The sequence below is a fragment of the Myotis lucifugus genome, unplaced genomic scaffold (assembly GCF_000147115.1).
Source record: "Myotis lucifugus unplaced genomic scaffold, Myoluc2.0 scaffold_28, whole genome shotgun sequence".
NCBI lineage: Eukaryota > Metazoa > Chordata > Mammalia > Chiroptera > Vespertilionidae > Myotis > Myotis lucifugus.
In genome coordinates this window covers 8,409,829-8,428,796 of record NW_005871076.1, presented here as the reverse complement: position 1 = coordinate 8,428,796, position 18,968 = coordinate 8,409,829, and the positions used below count along the sequence as shown (strand labels likewise).

General features: G+C 37.5%; 1 protein-coding gene across 4 annotated transcripts in view; it reads left to right on the top strand.

Moving 5' to 3' along the window:
• Positions 1-18,968, top strand: part of SMAD5 (SMAD family member 5) — a 41,426-nt gene that overhangs the window by 9,861 nt on the left and 12,597 nt on the right. For 3 of the 4 annotated variants that reach the window (XM_006086557.3, XM_014453885.2, XM_023752143.1), the window contains 3 exons: positions 9,362-9,932; positions 16,119-16,370; positions 18,425-18,544. In XM_006086557.3, coding sequence (XP_006086619.1) covers positions 9,530-9,932; positions 16,119-16,370; positions 18,425-18,544 — 775 coding nt within the window. In that variant the 5' untranslated portion in view covers positions 9,362-9,529. Of the gene's footprint in view, positions 1-4,397; positions 4,553-9,361; positions 9,933-16,118; positions 16,371-18,424; positions 18,545-18,968 lie in introns of those variants that run through there. The other variant, XM_023752144.1, reaches the window with a different exon arrangement.

The following is an 18,968-nucleotide window of genomic DNA, read 5'->3' as shown; positions in this document are numbered from 1 at the left end:
TTTCTTCAGTTTCGTTATTAGCATTCCTGAAATCGGTTGATGACAAATCCCATCCTTTCAGGAGCCTTGGAATCACTGTTGACTCCTCTGTTCTTACATTCCCTTTATCTGTTCTATCAGGAAATCTATTATCTTCCAAAATATATGTGAAATTGTCTTCTTCTCACCTCCCCACTACTATCACCCTGATCTAAGCCATTATCATCTCACCTAGATTCCTGTAATTCTGAACTGGTCCCTCTGCTTTTTACCCTTGCTGACCCCATCCCCCCAGTTTATTCTCAACACATTAGCCAGAGTAATCGTATATAATAAAAGCCTGATATACTAAGTGTCCGACTGTTCGACCGTTCAACCAATAGCTGTGACGCACACTGACCACCAGGGGCCAGACGCTCTGACTGGTAGGTTGGCTTGATGCTGGGGTCCGGCTGATGAGGACTGCTCAAGATGGGCTGGACGTGCCCTGGAGCCCTCCCGCAGTCCCTCCCCAGCCCCAGTTGTGCACCGGTGGGGTCCCTCAGCCTGGCCTGCACCCTCTCTCAATCCAGGACCCCTCGGGGGATGTCAGAGAGCCGGTGTCAGCCTGCAGGCCAGGTTGAGGGACCCCACTGTTGCACAAATCCATGCACCAGGCCTCTAGTTGTTTAATAATGTCATGTTTCCACTCAGAGCTCTCAAATGGGGTCTGAATTTCACTTATAGTGAAAGCCAAAGTCCTTACTGTATCCAGTATGACCAGTCTGTGTCTACTACCTGTTTAACCCCACTCCTATTTCCCCCTCCTTGTTCACTTTATTCTCAGGCTACCCCGGTCTTGTAGTAATGTGAGTGTGCCAGGTGTGCTCCCACCTTGGGATCTTTGTGTTGCCTTTGCCTGTAATGCTTTTCCTTCAGATATCTGCCTGGCTCTTATTTCCTTAAAGTTTTGACTCAGTTAACACCTCAGTGAGGCCTGTCCAACCTATTGAAAATTATACCTCTCCCACAGCATGCCTTTTCTACCCCCCCGCCCTCTGCTTTATTTTTCTCCGTCACGCTTTTCACCTAACAAACCCTATTGTATCACTTATTTATTGTATGTTGTCTGTCTCCCTCCATTGGAATGTAAACTACATGAAGACAAGGATTTGGTCTTCTTTATTCACTTCTATATTCCCAGCTCCTAGAATGCTACCTCAATAAGTGTACTTTTGAATGAATAACTTGAATTTAATAAGTTCTCTGAATATGCTTTATACTGCTTCTTAAATATTACATTCTAGTAGGAGACAAAAATCAAGTAAACCAACAGATAATTACAAATAGGTTAATATAGTGAAGGAGATGAACATAGTATTTATGTAGGGTTACAGGGTGGTCAGGGAAGGTCTCTGGGAACATAGCTAAAGTTGAGGCCTAAATGATGAGAGGTCTAGAAATTAGTGGTTGGAGCTTGAGGAGAGTGGTCCAGGCAGAGAATGGCATTTGTAACATATCTGAGGTACAAAAGACATTTCCAGGCAGGAAGAGAAATGCTTTGGAAAAATGAATTCTTACTAATATTTATTCAGAGCAGAAAGTATTTTACCCTAGTTTCCAATCAACTTCTCTTAAATTTCAGCTTCTAAACTTGTATAACCCTAAATATAATGAAGGGAATTCTTTTGAAATATGAATGACTCTTGTAATGTAAGCCCTCTTTAGTAAGTATTTTAATATAGCTGAGGTACAGCTATACTTTGGTTTTAAAATCTGTTTTTCCCCTTGACTACGCAAAAGTACATGTTTATTTTAAGAAGTACAGAATTGTGTGAAGCAGAAAGTGTTTTGTATCCCTGCCCTGCCCCCCCCCCCACTAATATCCTTTCAAAACTCTTTATGCAGATTCTCTTTCATTTATTAAACAAATAATTACTGAGCACATGTGTCACTCGGTTTATAACGACGAGTGAAAACAGATATGGCTGCTCTCATTTACATTCTTCCAGAACTTACTTTTTTTTTTAATTGATTTTTTACAGAGAGGAAGGGAGAGGGATAGAGAGATAGAAACATCGATGAGAGAGAAACATCGATCAGCTGCCTCCTGCACACCTCCCACGGGGGATGTGCCCGCAATCAAGGTACTGCCCCTGACCGGAACCGAACCTGGGACCTTTCAGTCCACAGGCTGATGCTCTATCCACCGAGCCAAACCGGTTAGGGCCAGAACTTACTTTCTTGCAGAGCTGGACAGATAGATGTAAAAATAAAGGTATAAGTGCTACGAAATAGAGGTATGTGATATAATAGAGGAATGTCACCTAGGCAGGGTGCTCGGGGAAGGCTTCCCTGAAGAAGGAATGCTTAAGCTGAAATCAGAGATGTATGTGTGAGTGTGTATGTTTGTAATGTGATAGATTCTTTTGTAATGCATGTAATCTATTAATTTTATAAGGTTTTCATATATGGCGGAGGTACCACTGCATTTCTTTGGATTTCCAAGATACTGTTCTGTGTTATTGTTCTATCAATAGTTGCAGTTTTTCAGAACTCAGGGAACCTAACACATGCAGCAAGTTCTAAATCTTACTATTATCACAGTTTTCTTTCTAGCTGAGGTCATTTCTCTACGAAATAACAAAACATATCAATGTGAGAGTCATCTCATCAGGTTTTCATAAACCAGAGGTCAACTATAAAAGGCCAAGCATAGTTGTTTAAGTCTCTCCAAGTTCTGATGTAAGAAGCACATCAGTTACTGGCCTTCTGGGCTTGTATACATATTTTTTACTCTGTATTTTAATGTTCTGTCTCAGTTAGCTATCATATGGAAGTAAGTCTAGAGTGAAACTAAGTGATGTGCTAAACAGTATATTAAGCTCTTCATTGCACCTTCTCTTTTCCCCCATTACTCTTTAAGCTCTTTGAAGTTACAGATAGTGTTCTTTAATCCTGAGTTCCTAGCACAGAGTATTCCTGGCTTATTAGGTACCCAGTAAAATTTGAATAAATTTAAATATCTACTCTCATAGATTCAACTCTCACTTCTGTTCATATGATCCCCCAAATATGCATATTCATTCCTTTTCTCATGAGCTTTAATGTCATATCTTCTTGAAGCTGCATTGGTGCTTGCTTCCTTATATCCCTCCACCATCAGCTTCTTACCTCATCTTGGCTTTAACTAGAATTCCTCTGTTTAGGTAAGTGTATCTTTATTCTTTCAGATTTTAAACTTTACCTTTTTTGTTTGCCCCTGTTTCTATTCTAGGTAGTCACCAAGTCTTATTGATTGTTTATTTGTAATGTCTCTCACACATTCCTTATCTATATCTCTACTTTCATCACTTACCTTGTTCTGTGTACCACCACCCTTGTATATCTTCCTTTCATAGTTGGGGTTACTACTATGTTTTCCATCTTCGTTTTCTTCCATTTTTGTCTCCTTCAAATGCCTCTTTGAACATATCTTTCTGCTGAGGTGGAACTCTACATTGCACATAGGATTACTTCCAGCAGCCTGACTCCTTAGCCTTGAATTCAGTCTTTCCCTGCTTGGCATTTATTCTGTGGTGGTGCTTTAATCTTATGGTTCACAAATGGTTAATTGTATCCTCATAGTCTTTCAGGGAATTTTATTCACCTCCATGTAGTGTGTGTGTGTTTGGGGGAGACGGGGGCCTGTCAGAGCTTGGCTTTTTGTATACTTGCTAAGTCCTCCACTTTTTGTCTGTCTCTAGTCATTTACAACACAGTTAATTCTTCTTAAGCAGTTTTATTCACAAGTATATAATCTTCTTACCTTTTTTCTCCTCTGTTTTTCAGTTATTTTGGGATAATTCCTCTTGCATTATTTTCTGTTTATAGGTCTAAGTGTGATAGTGTTTGATCACTAGATTTTATTATATTCACTCAAACTGCAATATTGATAATTGACTGACTCACCGTACACAGATTGTCCTGTGTATTTATTTCTCAATGGGATTTTAGATTGGGGTGGGGGGGGGAGTTCTCTGGTTTTTAAGCTAGAAATAGAAATTCCCTGAAAGATGTCTTGGGCACTGTTCAGTTTCGTTTGCTTTTGTTTTATTAATTTATTGGTTAGCCCACTGTCATTGTAACAAGACTTGGCTTTTAAGGAAAGATTCAATGATATTCAGACTTTTTTTATATTCTAAAAAGTTGGTTTAGTATAGCCTCTGTAAGAGCAAAAAAGAGAAAATAGAATTTGTCTTCTATCCCTAATTGTGCTATTGAAATAAGGCTTTAATATTTGCAAGTAGTAATTTTTACAGTTGCTTCTTATGAAGGTTATTGCAAAAGAAAATCTATGATTTAAGTTTCTTGAAATCTTTTTTTTGTTTGTTTGTTTTCTTAGGAACTAAATACATCACCTTTAAAAAACAATAACATATATTATTCCCAGTGGTGTACTTCAGGATAGCTTTACTATGTTAGTGACCCAGGATGAGGATGGCAGAGGCACAAGCAGGAATTCTCTCAGAAGTCAGGTTTTCATGTAGAGCATTGTCTCAAATATCTGGGCTGTCAAAATGTATCTTCCCTTCTACTTGAAGAGAACTCAGAGGTAAGAAAGCACTGGAGCACACGAAAATACTAAAGATACAAATTGCACACTGTGTGCTAATTGGGTCCTGTTGGAGGTAGAAGAAAAGTGCATTTTCATTAGTTAGTTTATACATCATTAGGTAGTAGTTAAGCTTCTCCAAAACCAGCACTGAGGAATGTGGAAGAAGCTATGAGGAATGGAGAAAGAGGAGGCAAAAAATGAGGAGTCAAAGAAATGAGAACAAAAGAGAAGGGGGGGAGCAATAGATAATGGCGGGAGGTGATGGGGATCATCAGAAAGGACTTTGGGAGAGGAGAAAAGAAAAGCTGCAATTTTTGTCACCTCCTAACATCTCTGAGTTAAATGTTTATCTCATTTAATTCTTAGAACTTACATTCATTATATAAAATAGGAAAGACTGAGGATACAGGTGTGTTAGATCCAGAATTTGAACCCTTAACAGTGCTTGGCATAGTGAGTATTCAATAAATGTTAGTTGTCTCCTCCTCCTCTAAGGAATATTATTTCTTTGCTTTAGCAATTGATTTTTTATACTTAATGAGAAATTATTTCATAACCAAGGAAAAGATGCTGTTGAAATCCTTGAAATAACTGTTTTTTTTGAAGAAAGTTGTTTCTAAAAGTCTACCTTTTCAAAATCATTCGTGCACTTTCATCTGTTCATTTGGTTGGAGCGTCATCCCATGTCAGTAACAATGCATCCTATTCTCCATGCTTTCTAAAGTGGATTTCCAACACAGCACAGTAACAGGTTCATAATGATAATTAAGTCTTTAAGAAAAGCTCATGTTACACTTAGGTCTTTGTGAACTAATGATAAGTGGTGTAGGAAAATGCTCATTTAAAATGAAACAACTTAAAATGCAGATCAGTATGTCATACTGAATTGTGACTAAAAGATCTGATTGTGACTTTATCTTGAAAAATTAAAATTTTGGGTAAACGTTAGTTTATAGTTATAAACATGCATTACTTTTATAACGAACAAATGAATCAAGTGTGAATGGATAGGCTTCTTTCTTCTCACAAAATAATTTAGCATAATATAGCAGTGGTGCTGACATTAAGAGGATTTTTGTTTTTTTGCAGAAATATCCATAAAAATGTAAATTGCTTTTCCCAAAAACATCGGTTAATCCTTTGATAGTCAAGTTATTCTTTCTCTACAAACAATAGGCTTGTTTACCAATCACTACAAAAGTGATAAATTCCTGAAGGTCTGTTCTTCATCACTGCAAACCCACTACAGGAGTACCATCCATTTGGGCCATAGTGCATCACTCCCATGGGTTTTCCAGGCAAAGAGAATGCAAATCTGATGCTAATGCTGCTTGCTGTGCCATGAGTAACAAAGTCCTTTGTCTCTGACCCAGGAGTCTCATGTACTTGGTCAGTATCTGTGAAACTAACTTATTTGCATGTAGAGTAGTAGGGTAAAATTTTACTATCATTTTAATAAACTTTGTGAAATTTTATAGTTTTTGCAAATTTGCAGTTTTACTCATGGTTTATGGTGAGGGAGATGCTAGTGAATACGAACTAATTTTATAGGTGATCTGCTCACTAGTAAATTTTTAAAAGTTTTTTTTATATTGAAGTATATCTTATAATAAAGTATATAAATCTTACGTGTATAACTCAGTGAACTTTTACATATGCGTACATTTATGTAAAGATACAGAAAATTTATAGCTCCCCAGAAGAGTCTCTCTTGTACTTCATATTAAACATTGGTTAGTTTTTCCTCTTTTTGAATGTTATATAGATGGAATGATATAATGTTTAATATTTTGTATCTGAATTCTTCAGTATTATATCTATGAGATCCATCATGTCTTTTAGGAATGGAATAGTTTGGTCCTAGGAATTTATGTTTAGTATCAATAAATATTGTCAAACAATTTTCCAAAGTAGTTGGGTAAATTTATATCCTTCCATATTTAAAGAGTTGAGTGTAAGATTTGTCCCTACCCTTTTCGTAGTGCTAGTTTTTTATTTTTAAAAAAATTAATTTTAGAGAAAAAGGAAGGGAGAGGGAGAGAAAAACATCCATCTGTTGATCGAACCCACAAGGTGGTTATGTACCCTGACTGGGAATTGAACAGGAGGCCTTTTGGTGCATGGGATGACGCTCCAACCAACTGAGGAACACTGGCCAGGACCCTAGTACTAGTTTTAAGAAAGCACAAATCTTAGAGTCTTAGGTTTTAAAATCTGACACTCCTTATTCTTTCTGAAGCCAATCTCTTGAAGTCTAACTAATGACATCACCATTCACCATTCACGAAGTCATTGGCCTTTTCTTTGTTCACATTCTTTTTAAACTCTCTCTTGTGTTTAATCTTCCACAGTATCTTTGTATGTAGTTCAAAGATCTTCCTCATAGTGATACTTTATCAGTAACTCTTTCTTCTCTTTTCTACCAGTGAATATTCCCTAATATTTGGGTATTTACCTGCTGCTCTTTTCATTCTGTTGAAAACCTACATTTTCTTTACTGTTTCAGCTCTTTGTACAAAATCTTAAATCTGTTTCTCATCTTTTCTTTGCTAAACCTATATCTCCAGTCATGTCCCTTTTCCCAATAGAGTTAACCATCTTCTCTGCTGACTAAGCCACTTTCTTAGTATCCTTAATTCTGTTAATGGAATTGTCATTATCTTAGTCACCTGGACTTAAAATTTGAAGTTATCTTTTTAATTGCAAGGTACAGTTGATAGAAAAATCAATGGCCATTCATTATATACTCCCTTAGTATGTGGTATGGCACATGGCATAGTGCCAGGTGCTGAGGACTTCTTCCTGGGAAGATTTTGTATTCCATTTGGGAAGTTAAGATATGTTTTTATCATTTCAGATATTATTTATTAATTATAATAAGTATAATAAATGGCCATAGCCTCTTTAGGGTGGAGTAGTAAAGGAATTCTTTACAAAAGGGAATGGATTTGAGCTTATCATTAAGGATGACTAATATTTTCTTGAAAGACACAGATGAGCAGAGGTGCAGGGATTGGGGTTGGATCAGAAAGTGTGTGTAGTACAGTGGTAGGTATGTTAGCCTGAGATAAGATCTAACCAGTCTTTGAAATCTTCACTCTTCCTCCTTTGAATACTAATGATCATAATTCACATTTGAATAGCACTTTTCAGTTTATAAAGTATCTATTACTGATACCTTTTTTCCAACATTACTTCTGCTACTTCACTGGTTGCTCATTGTCTGTCGTTGGCTGTGTAGTCACCACAGGGGATTGTACCCACTCTTATCAGTGGAGTGCCACTGCACATCATTTCTTCTTGTCATTAACTCCAAGAGCTTCTTAATGGTGCAGAGTAGTGGTCTGCCTGGAGCAGGTTCATTAAGTTAATGTGCTTAAAATATCACAGAAGGCAGTAGGAATTATAAAATTATAAACTGTCCTTTTCTCGGTTAAACTTTGAATTATCTTTAAATATATTCAGTACTAGAGGCCTGGTGCACAAAATTTGTGCATGGGTAGGATCCATAGTCCTGGATAGCAATCAGGGCCGATCTGTGGGGTGACTGGTGGGGCGATCAGGGACCCCTGCTGGCACCTGCCTTGGCTGGCCTGGTGCCTGCTCGCTGGCCCCGCTCCCTGCCGCCGCCATCACTGCCGGTTGCCTCCCTCTGTGGGGCGACCAGCAGGGCAAATGGGGGCCCCTGCTGGCACCTGCCTTGGCTGGCCTGGGGCCTGTGGGCTGGGGGCAGCTCCTGCGTTGAACGTGCCCCCTGTGGTCAGCGCACGTCATAGCAACCGGTCGTTCCTGCAGGATCGAGCTGAAACTGGCTCTTCGACATCCCCTGAGGGGTCCCGGATTGCGAGAGGGTGCAGGCCAGGCCGAGGGACCCCACTGATGCACAATCGGGGCCAGAAAGGGACGCGGGAGGTTGACCAGCCAGAGAGGGACTGCAGGAGGGCTCCAGAGCGTGTCCAGCCCATCTCGTTCAATCCCGATCGTCCGGACCCCAGCAGCAAGCTAACCTACTGGTTGGAGTGTCTGCCCCCTGGTGGTCAGTGCATGTCATAGTGACCAGTTGAGCAGCCTTAGCATATCATTAGCATATTATGCTTTGATTGGTTGAACGGCCAACTGGTTGACTGGACACTTAGCATATTAGGCTTTTATTATATAGAATTCTTAGTTCTAAAAATAGATACTTCCCATTTTTTTGGCAATTATGTGTGTTAGGATTTATTTAAGGGCTTGGTACATTTTATCTTATGACAACTGTTACTATAATTTGCATTTAATAATGTGATTTGAATAAGACCATGGCTTTTGCCCAAACCTTATAAGTCTGTGAAACATTTTAAAGAGAATAATGACCTTAGGGAAGAGCTAGATTTTCTTAAGACTTTTGTTCGGATCAGGACATATCATGTTCAGAATTGACGTAGCTTGTAACATGCGTTTCAAAAAAGAAAAGTACTTCAGAATCAAACCTTAGCAGGCCATTTGGGGGCTTATTAGCCTGAAACTAAAAGAATCAAAATCTAGAGGCTATTTCTTTTTAATGATACATAGAAAATAGAGCAACCTGGTTTTGCTATTGGTTATCATTTGGCATTGCCTGTGAATTATTTGTTCATGTTAAGAAGAAGGAATTGAGTGGTCACAGGACTTTAGAGAAAATTTTTCTATCTAGACTTAGATTTTTTTGTTTTACTTTTCTGCTCTTACTTAAAAATAACATACTTTTCAGTTATATTGATTTTTAATGTATGTTAATTGCATTCATTTAAATTAGGGATTTTATCCTTTTCCCCCTTTCTCTTTCAGGACTTGAACCAGTGAAAAAGCTTATGGCACTTATGAAGATAAATGTCACTCTTCCCTTTTAAATTGGAGCTTCTGCTTAGGACCTGTGTATAACTTGTCATCTGTGATCTGTTCACTCAGTAGCCATTGACTTTGAGTTGCAAGAAGGTCTCTGAAGATTTATATCAAATGACGTCAATGGCCAGCTTGTTTTCTTTTACTAGTCCAGCAGTAAAGCGATTGTTGGGCTGGAAGCAAGGTGATGAAGAGGAGAAATGGGCAGAAAAGGCAGTCGATGCTTTGGTGAAAAAGCTAAAAAAGAAAAAGGGTGCCATGGAGGAACTGGAGAAAGCCTTGAGCAGTCCAGGACAGCCGAGCAAATGTGTCACTATTCCCAGATCTTTAGACGGACGCCTTCAGGTTTCTCACAGAAAAGGCTTACCCCACGTTATATATTGTCGTGTTTGGCGCTGGCCTGATTTGCAGAGTCATCATGAGCTAAAACCATTGGATATTTGTGAATTTCCTTTTGGATCTAAGCAAAAAGAAGTTTGTATCAACCCGTACCACTATAAGAGAGTGGAGAGTCCAGGTAGGTTTTACCCCTTGAGAAGAATGAAAAAGACTTCTCTCTTCCTGATTTGCATTTAACTGGATTTAGTAATTAAAAGGTGATATTAGCCTTGTATTTTCCTTCTTACAGATTTTAATCTTAGAAGGAATACTGGATTTTGAATTCAGTTTTTTGTATATAGATAATATAGCTCCCAAGTGGCTTATTCTAATTCATTGTTAAGGAGTCAGTTATATGTAACTCTACCATTCCAGTGAATGACCTGTCTCTATTTTGTTTAGGGCCTAAGCTCCATGTACGTACTACACCCACTCCTTTTTGTCTTTTTAAGAACTTTGTTCTTATAGTTGTCACACCTTCCCCCAGCTTTATATTTTTCCTCTCTACTAGACTATTTGTGAGAGCATATAAGCATGTCATAATACTGCCCATCCTAAAATGAAAGTTAAAAAAGAATTCCTGTTTTGACCTCAGTTACACCTACTCACACGCAATCTTATGCACTATGTCCTCTAGTTCTGTTAGAGGAGTCTCCATTTTTATTATCTTCACATTACTTTCCTTCCATTCTTTCTTGACACCTCTCCAGTTAGTCTTTCTTCTCTACCATTTGACTTGTCAAGATCACCAGTAACTGCCTTCTTACAGGTAAATGGGTCATTCTCAGTCCTCATCTTATTTGCCCTCCCAACATCATTTGATACAGTTGCTCTCCTTCCCTCTCACTCAAAACTTTTTCTTTATTGGCTTCTTAAACACTAGTTTCCTATTTGTGCTTAGTCTCTTTGTTGGTTTATTTTCCTATTTTTACAGGACTCAGTCTCTGGACAGTTTGTCCATCTATATCTTTCTTCTTAGAGCTCTCATGCTGTCACATGTCTTAAAACCATCTATAAGCTCATGCTAACATTTAGAACTCCAAAGTCAGCTTTTCTTTTGAGATTTAGATTCTTATATCCAGCTGCCTACTTGATATCTCCACTTGAATATGTCTAATAAATATATCATATTTAATGTCTAAATAGGACTTTTGATTTCCCCCCCACCAAATCATTTATTTCCCCAGCTTTCCTTATTGAAGTAAATGGCACCAGTATTCATGTAATTGCTACCTAGAAGTCATCTTTTATTTTTCTCTCTTAAGTCCTGTATTTGAGCTATGAGCAAATGCTGTTTGCTATATCTTTAGAATATATGTTGATAGTATCATCTCTCACCATCTCTAATACTGCTGTTCCAATATAGAATATCATCATCTTTTACCTTCAGTAGTCTTGTAATTGATCTCTCTGCCTCTTTTTGTCCCTCTCCAACCCATTCTGTTTTCTACATAGCAGCCAGAGTAATAGTTAAAAAAAATATATCAAATCATGCCAGTCTGTGCTCAAAATACTTTAAAGGCTCTCTATCACACTTAAAACAGATTTCTATAAGACCCTACATTGACCTGTCAAACTTCCTTTATTCTTTGGACTTGCCATATTCCTGCATCTAGGCTTTGTTCTTATAGTATTATTCTCCCGGGATCTTTTCATGGCACATTTTCTCACTCCATTCTGTCCTTACTCAAATAACCCCATCATTACTTGACACTATGTTAGACATTTATTTTGTTTATTGACTGACATGAGCAGGACCTTCCTCTGCCTCGTTCTGCATTGCATCCCCAGTGCCTAGAATAGTGTTATTACCTGGCACTTTATAGATTGTGCTTAGTAAGTATTTTTTTGTAATGAATGAATTACATAAGCTGAGATACTAGCTGGGTGCATTAGTTATCTACTGCTACATAATAAATTACCAAAAGCTAAGTGGCTTAACACACATTTATTATCTCACAGTTTCTGTGGGTCAGGATTCCAAGCACAACTTAACTGGGTCCTTTGTAGTGCTGTAATCAAAAGTGTTGGTCAGGGCTTAGATCTCATCTGAGGCTCAGTTGGGGAAGGCTCTGCTTGCCAGCTCATGTGATTGCTGACAGGATTCAGTTCCTTGCAGGCTGTTGGACTCTTGCTAGATGTCAGCTGGAGGCACCTTCCTTTGTTTGCCACATGACCTCTTCATATGTAGCTCACATTCATGACAGCTTATTTCTTCAAAGCCAGTAGGAAAGAGAGGATCTTTTTGCTGGGAGGGTATTATATTCTTATGGAATTTTATTATATACATCCTATCACTTTTGCCATATTCTGTTGGTTAGAAGCAAATCACAGGCAATGAACTCAAAGGGAGGGGATTATGCAAGAATGGTGCACAGAAATGGGAATCATGGTGGTCACCCTGGAGTCTCTGTGCCACACTGGGTTTCACATGGATATAATATAAGCCCAGTATGGCAAAAAGGCTATGAAAATAACATTGGATGTGTAGACTAGCAAAAAGAATAGCAATGATGGTGCTGTCAGGGAAAGTTTAGTTTAAGAGCTTTAGATCTACCAATTGATATTTGAGGTGATTCTCAATTTCTCATTGAACCTAAGAAATCTGTAGCCTGAAGGAATTGACAAAGAAAGAATGATGTGAGGATTTAATGGAGAAGTGTAGTTTGAAAAACTTCCTAGCTTGATATTTTCTAGGAGTTGATGGAATAAAGTATAGGAATTTAGTGTATTCCCCCATAGCTAGGGTGTGATTTGTAACCCCCCTATAGAAATGTTTTATTTTTTTTGTAATCAATTTTTCTCAGACATGGTTCATTTTATAGAAAAGACTGAGGCATAGCTCTGGTATGCTTAAGCAAGTTAATCAAGAATCTATGGTACAGGATGAATCACTTTACGGTACTAGTATTAATAAAGCGGTAGAAGTAGTAACTAATAGTTATGAACATTTATTGAGTACTTATGAACTGAGTATTTTTCTGATACTATGAGATTATTTCTTCATAGGGTTAGAAAATGGTACTAACATTTAAAAACTTAATAAATTTACAGGTAAGGAAACTAAGGAAAGAAACTTATATAAGGTCACATTGCTACTATATAGTGGAGCCAGAAAGTATTACAAAAATTAAAAAGATGGAAGATAGTTGGAAAAGAATAGAGGGCCACCTCAAGTGGATCAGAGTTTAATCTAATAGGCAGTGTTGTCTAGTGGTAAGACTGGGTCCTAGAACCAGATTTTCTGGGTTTGAATCCTGGTTTTATCGATATACTAGTGTGTCCACAGGCAAGTTACTTAACCATTCTGTAACTTAGTTTCCTCATCTGTGAAATGGGAATAATAATTCCTACCCTATAGCTTTGTTAGGAGGATTAGATAAGTTAATGCATGGAAACTGCTTAGATTAAAACACTAACTGGTTCAGAATGAGTTCAAGTTAAATATCATCATAATAAAATAATAACCCTGGAAATAGAGTATAGGGGAATATAACAGAGAAAGTTATCAAAAAAATACTATTAGAACAGTTTTCAGAACTGAAAATTGGAAGGGCCCAGTGACTGAACAACCAGAAGAGGGAATAAAAACAGACCCACACATGACATTTTAGTATATCATGGATAAAAAGAACATTCTAAAAGCTCCCAGAGAGAAAATACAGGATATATACAAAGGGCTGGAAATGAGATTCTTGTATTTCTCACTGCAATTCTGGATTCTAGAAGAAAATGAAGCATTGCCCCCCAAATTCAGAGAGAAAAAGTTTTCTATTCTGAAATCTGCAGACAAACAAAAGGCAAGATTTATTGTATATGCAAGGACTCAAAATTTACACACTGTTTCTTAGGAAGTTAATTGAGGAACATGAGGTCCAGGAAATGACATCCAACAGAAGAGAAGAGAATGGAAGTCCAAGGATTTCAAATTTGTAAGAAACTTAAGTAGCAACTAGTCTAGATTTTAGCAAAAGGATGGAGGATTCAGGGGAAAAAATTGAATCAGTGGATTTTTTTGTTTATTTTGTGACAGCTGGAAAACATGTTGATAGGAATTTGATCTGTTGGACTTCTGGAAATATTAGTGGTAAATATGATTAAGCAAATGAAGGAACAAAGCTGTAGATAAAGCACTTTTCATGAAAAAATATGATCATAGGACATACTTAGCTCAACAATGAATGACCTTTATATATAATATAAACAATGGATATTAATTTAACCAAAAACTTTTAATAAAACTTTATTGTGGGGAAGGGGAATGAGAGTGGGATAGAATGATATAAGAAAGCTGCTTCAATTCCAGTAAGGCAGAAATCCTTACTGGATTGAATACTTAAGTAGTTATTTTATTAAATCTTTCAGATTGCTAGCTAGCTAAACATAGACATTTTTGCTATCTAATGCCCTCCCTACTCTCCATGGCAGCTAGCTGTCCCATCGTTCTGTGAGTGGGACAAAAGTTGGTAATATACATTAGAATAAAACAATTTTAAACAGATGTTAAGCACATAATTACAGTACTAGTTCAGTAAAATAAAAAGAGACACTCCCCTGCCCCCTAAAACCCAGCAGTACAAATAAGAGCCTCTGATTCCTCAGGTACATCCCTGCTTCTAGGGAGGGAAGTATGATCTAATAAACTTAAAAACATTGATTTTATTGCTGCAGAATGATGTCAGAGTCAAAGAGATTTTCAGAAGTAAAATTACATTGACAAATATAGGAAAGTTGTAAAAGACATGAATTGGTACAATAAGTTTAAAGAAATTAGGTTTGTTTCTGTTTCCTATAGTGCAGCGGTTCTCAACCTGTGGGTCGTGAACAATGAAAATACATCCTGCATATCAGATATTTACATTACGATTCATAACAGTAGCAAAATTACAGTTACGAAGTAGCAACGAAAATAATTTTATGGTTGGGGGTCACCACAACATGAAGAACCGTATTAAAGGGTTGCGGCATTAGGAAGGTTGAGAACCACTGCTAGTGAAAGGTAATAAGATATTTGAAAGTGCTTGATCACTTGTATCTTTAGAGAAAGTGAATGTTTGAATAAAGTTTATCTTTCTAAAAAAAATTTTTTTTTGTTAATCCTCACCCGAGGGTATTTTAACATTGATTTTTGGGGAGAGTGGAAAAGAGAGGGAAAGACAGAGAGAAACATCAATGTGAGAGAAACACATCGACTGGTTGCCTCCAGGTTGGAGAGGAGTCTGCAACTGAGGTACGTGCCCTTGACAGGAATTGAACCCAGGACCCTTTGGTCTGCAGGCCGATGTGACACTCTATCCACTGAGCCAAACCGGCTAAGGCTAAAGTTTATGTTTTTAAAAAATGTATCTCTTAAAATGTTTAGGCTTTGTTGTATATATTTTCATTATGGTCATATTTAGAAATCTGACTTTGAATGAAGACTTCTACGTAAGAAAGGTTATTATTTGAGTAGGGAAAACTTTACCGAAGAACATAAAATGTGAGATCTCTCAAACTAAGAAACATGAAATGGCCCTAGCCAGTTTGGCTCAGTGGATAGAGCGTGGGCCTGTGGACTGAAGGGTCCCAGGTTTGATTCCGGTCAAGGGCACATGCCCCGGCTTCGGGTTCGATCCCCAGTAGGGGGCGTGCAGGAGGCAGCCAGTCAATGATTCTCTGTCATCATTGATGTTTCTATCTCTCTCCCTCTCCCTTCCTCTCTGAAATCAATAAAAAAAGAAAAAAGAAACATGAAATGTTAAAAATTGGAAACATGGAGGCTTTCAGGACATCTCTATAGCTAACCTCAATCAACTTCAATCTCTCAGTCTTGTCTTGCTTCCTGGTTCAGTGGCTAGGCCAACTATTTTATCCTTTCTTACCTCCCTCCTGGAATCTCCCCATCTCCTCCTTGATTCTCCCCACCCTTAGCACTTCCATGTGAAATCCTCCTAGTTCTTTAAGGTCCAATCAGATATTGTATTTTCTACAATATTTTGTTTGATTCATTGCCAGCTAGAAGTACTCACCTTTGTTGAACTCTCATTGCATTAAACTTTTTGTAATATGGTTGTTTTAAAATATGCCTTATCTCCTATAGAACAGGAGTGGTATCTTTTCTGGGTTTTCTGTCTCCCAGAGTACTTTATACATGCTGAATGCTTACAGGGTTTTGGGTTTAATTATTATGTAAATAGATTCAAGGTTCTACAAAGCAGTACTTCCTACAAGTGAATTGTTTAATAGGTTTACAGTTTTCCCTGAATCCTTTCTATATACCCCTTAATGTGCATGGGATATTTGCTTTAGTCATTGCTGATAGATAACTTTTGATTTTGTCTTTCAGTCTTACCTCCAGTATTAGTGCCTCGTCATAATGAATTCAATCCACAACACAGCCTTTTGGTTCAGTTTAGAAACCTGAGCCACAATGAACCGCACATGCCACAAAATGCAACTTTTCCAGATTCGTTCCATCAGCCCAACAACACTCCTTTCCCCTTATCTCCAAATAGCCCCTATCCCCCTTCCCCTGCTAGCAGCACGTATCCCAACTCCCCAGCAAGTTCTGGACCAGGAAGTCCATTTCAGCTCCCAGGTAAGAATTTATTTTATCGATACAAAAAAATAATCCCTGAGGATCAACAATTATTATACTGCTGACTCTCTGGATGAACTGTTCTTTGTCAAGATCTAGCTACTTCTGACTATATTCTTTGGTAACTGTTTGATTTACAGAAGAGTTTTAGATTTTATTTTGCCAAATATCATGTTTACATATTTTCATATAATTTATAATACTAAGTCCCGTTTATTGAGTGCCTTTTATATAACTGATGTTGTGATAAAAGACATTACATTAAATTTAATCTTCAGAACAGCATGTGAGATGATATTATTTCTGTTTAACAGATGGAAAAATAAATTGATACTAACTCCAAGAGTTTAAGTACCTTGCCTCAGGTCCCACAGCTAATAAATGTTAGGGGTTCAGACCCAAGTTTCTTTGACTTGGAATGTTTGTGCTTTTTAAACTTTACTACTTTGTTTGTCAAATCATTTTATACTTTGGAAGGTTAAATTGAATTCCAGTCATCTTTAATTAGATGACTGGTTAACTGATTTACTTGGAGAAAGGTAAGTAGATTATAATTTATCCAGTTTCTAACTTTTGGTAATGTCATGTACAAACACATCTTATGTCACTCTGTGAAATATTTGAATGCCTAGTGCATGTGGAGTCATATGTAAGCATATTCTTTTTTAAAAGAGGAATTAAGTATCAACCCTTTAACTTGCTGTTATGTACTATTTGCAAAAGCTAATTTTCATACTTTGTCCTAGATTCAGTTTGTTTTTTTTAAAATTTCTTTATTGGTTAAGGTATTACAAATGTGTCCTCATCCCCCCATTAACCCCTAACCTCCCTCGCCCCCCTCTCCCCTCATGTTCTCATCCCCCTGTTGTCCATGTCTATTGGTTTGGCTTATATGCATGCATACAAGTCCTTTGGTTGATCTCTTCCCCTTACTCCCACCCTCCCCTACTTTCCCTCTGGGGATTGATAGTCTGATCGCTGTTTCTTTGTCTTTGGATCTGTCCCTGTTCATCAGTCTATGTAGTTCTCTATATTCCACAAATGAGTGAGATCATGTGGTATTTATCTTTCTCTGACTGGCTAATTTCACTTAGCATAATGCTCTCCAGTTCCATCCATGCTGTTGCAAATGGCAAGAGTTCCTTCTTTTTTTTTTTACCGCAGCGTAGTATTTCATTGTGTAGATGTACCACAGTTTTTCATCTACTCATCTGCTGATGGGCACTTAGGCTGTTTCCAAATCTTAGCTATGGTGAATTGTGCTGCTATGAACATAGGGGTGCATATATCCTTTCTGATTGGTATTTCTCTAGATTCAGTTTTGATTGTATCTTTATCTCAAAATATTTCTTGTACAAACCTTGGGGTGAAAGAAAAATTACATTCAGTATTTATAGTTTCTGAGACAAAGAATTATAGCTGTAGCTTTGCAAAGAATTTCAGACATGAGTGTTGGAACTCAAAAAATTTTCTAGTAACATTCAGTTTCCTGAGAGAATTACCTAGCCATTAAATAGGGTACAACAGCCATTTTAGTACATGGCAGAAAATTAGACAATTGCTCTTAGTATTGATGGCAAATTTTGAAGCAGCATAGTTTTTCCCCCCAGTTTTGAAAACAGTATACAGTATGTGATGCGTTTAATAATTTAAAAGTGTCCGTAGATACATACCCTTACTAGGATAATCATCTCCTTCAGATTGATTTCCAGTGGTTGCAGTTTCTTGGAGCATATTATTCGAAGCAAATAAAGGCAAAGTTCTTGACCTTGAATTCTATGTTAGTGAATTTTAGCACTGATCTTACTATCCTGGATTGTCCCAAATATATGTGGACTTACAGTAGGTAGGTTTTCAGTAGCTAATGGTTGGGTCTTTTTTCCTTTTTCCTTGCCCTAAAATAGCATCTGCATTTTTGTGTGTCTGTGATACTCATTAATGAACCCTGCTGGTAAATTTATGAATTTTTAAATGCTTTTAGAATAACTTTGAGCAGGATGAAGACTTTAACTATTCTTTGGGGACTTTAACTTGTCTCATTTTTTTCCTCTTAGCTGATACCCCTCCTCCTGCCTATATGCCACCAGATGATCAGATGGGTCAAGATAATTCCCAGCCTATGGATACAAGCAATAATATGATTCCTCAGATTATGCCCAGTATATCCAGCAGAGGTATATTTATTTTGCTGTTCTTACTCTTTTGTTTGTTTGTTTGCTTCTTTTTAACTTCTTGGCCACTGTTTAGAAACACCTTTCTTGAAGTATAATTTATATACCATAAAATATACCCATTTTAAGTACATGATTCAACAATTTTTATAAGTGTATAAAGTTTTACACCATTACCACAATGTAGTTTTAGAGCATTGCCATATCCCTTTAAAAATATCCATGGACCTGTTTTGTAGTCTATTCCCACTCCCAGATCCATCTTCACAGACCTTTTTTTAAAAAATTTTTTTTTCAATAATAACTTAAAATTTATTTATTTATTTATTTATTGTCTAAAGTTTTACATATGTCTCCCCCCCCCCCCCCCACACCATCAGCTCCGGGGGCCTCGGCCTCGGCCTGCCCTGTGGTCAGCCGGGCGGCC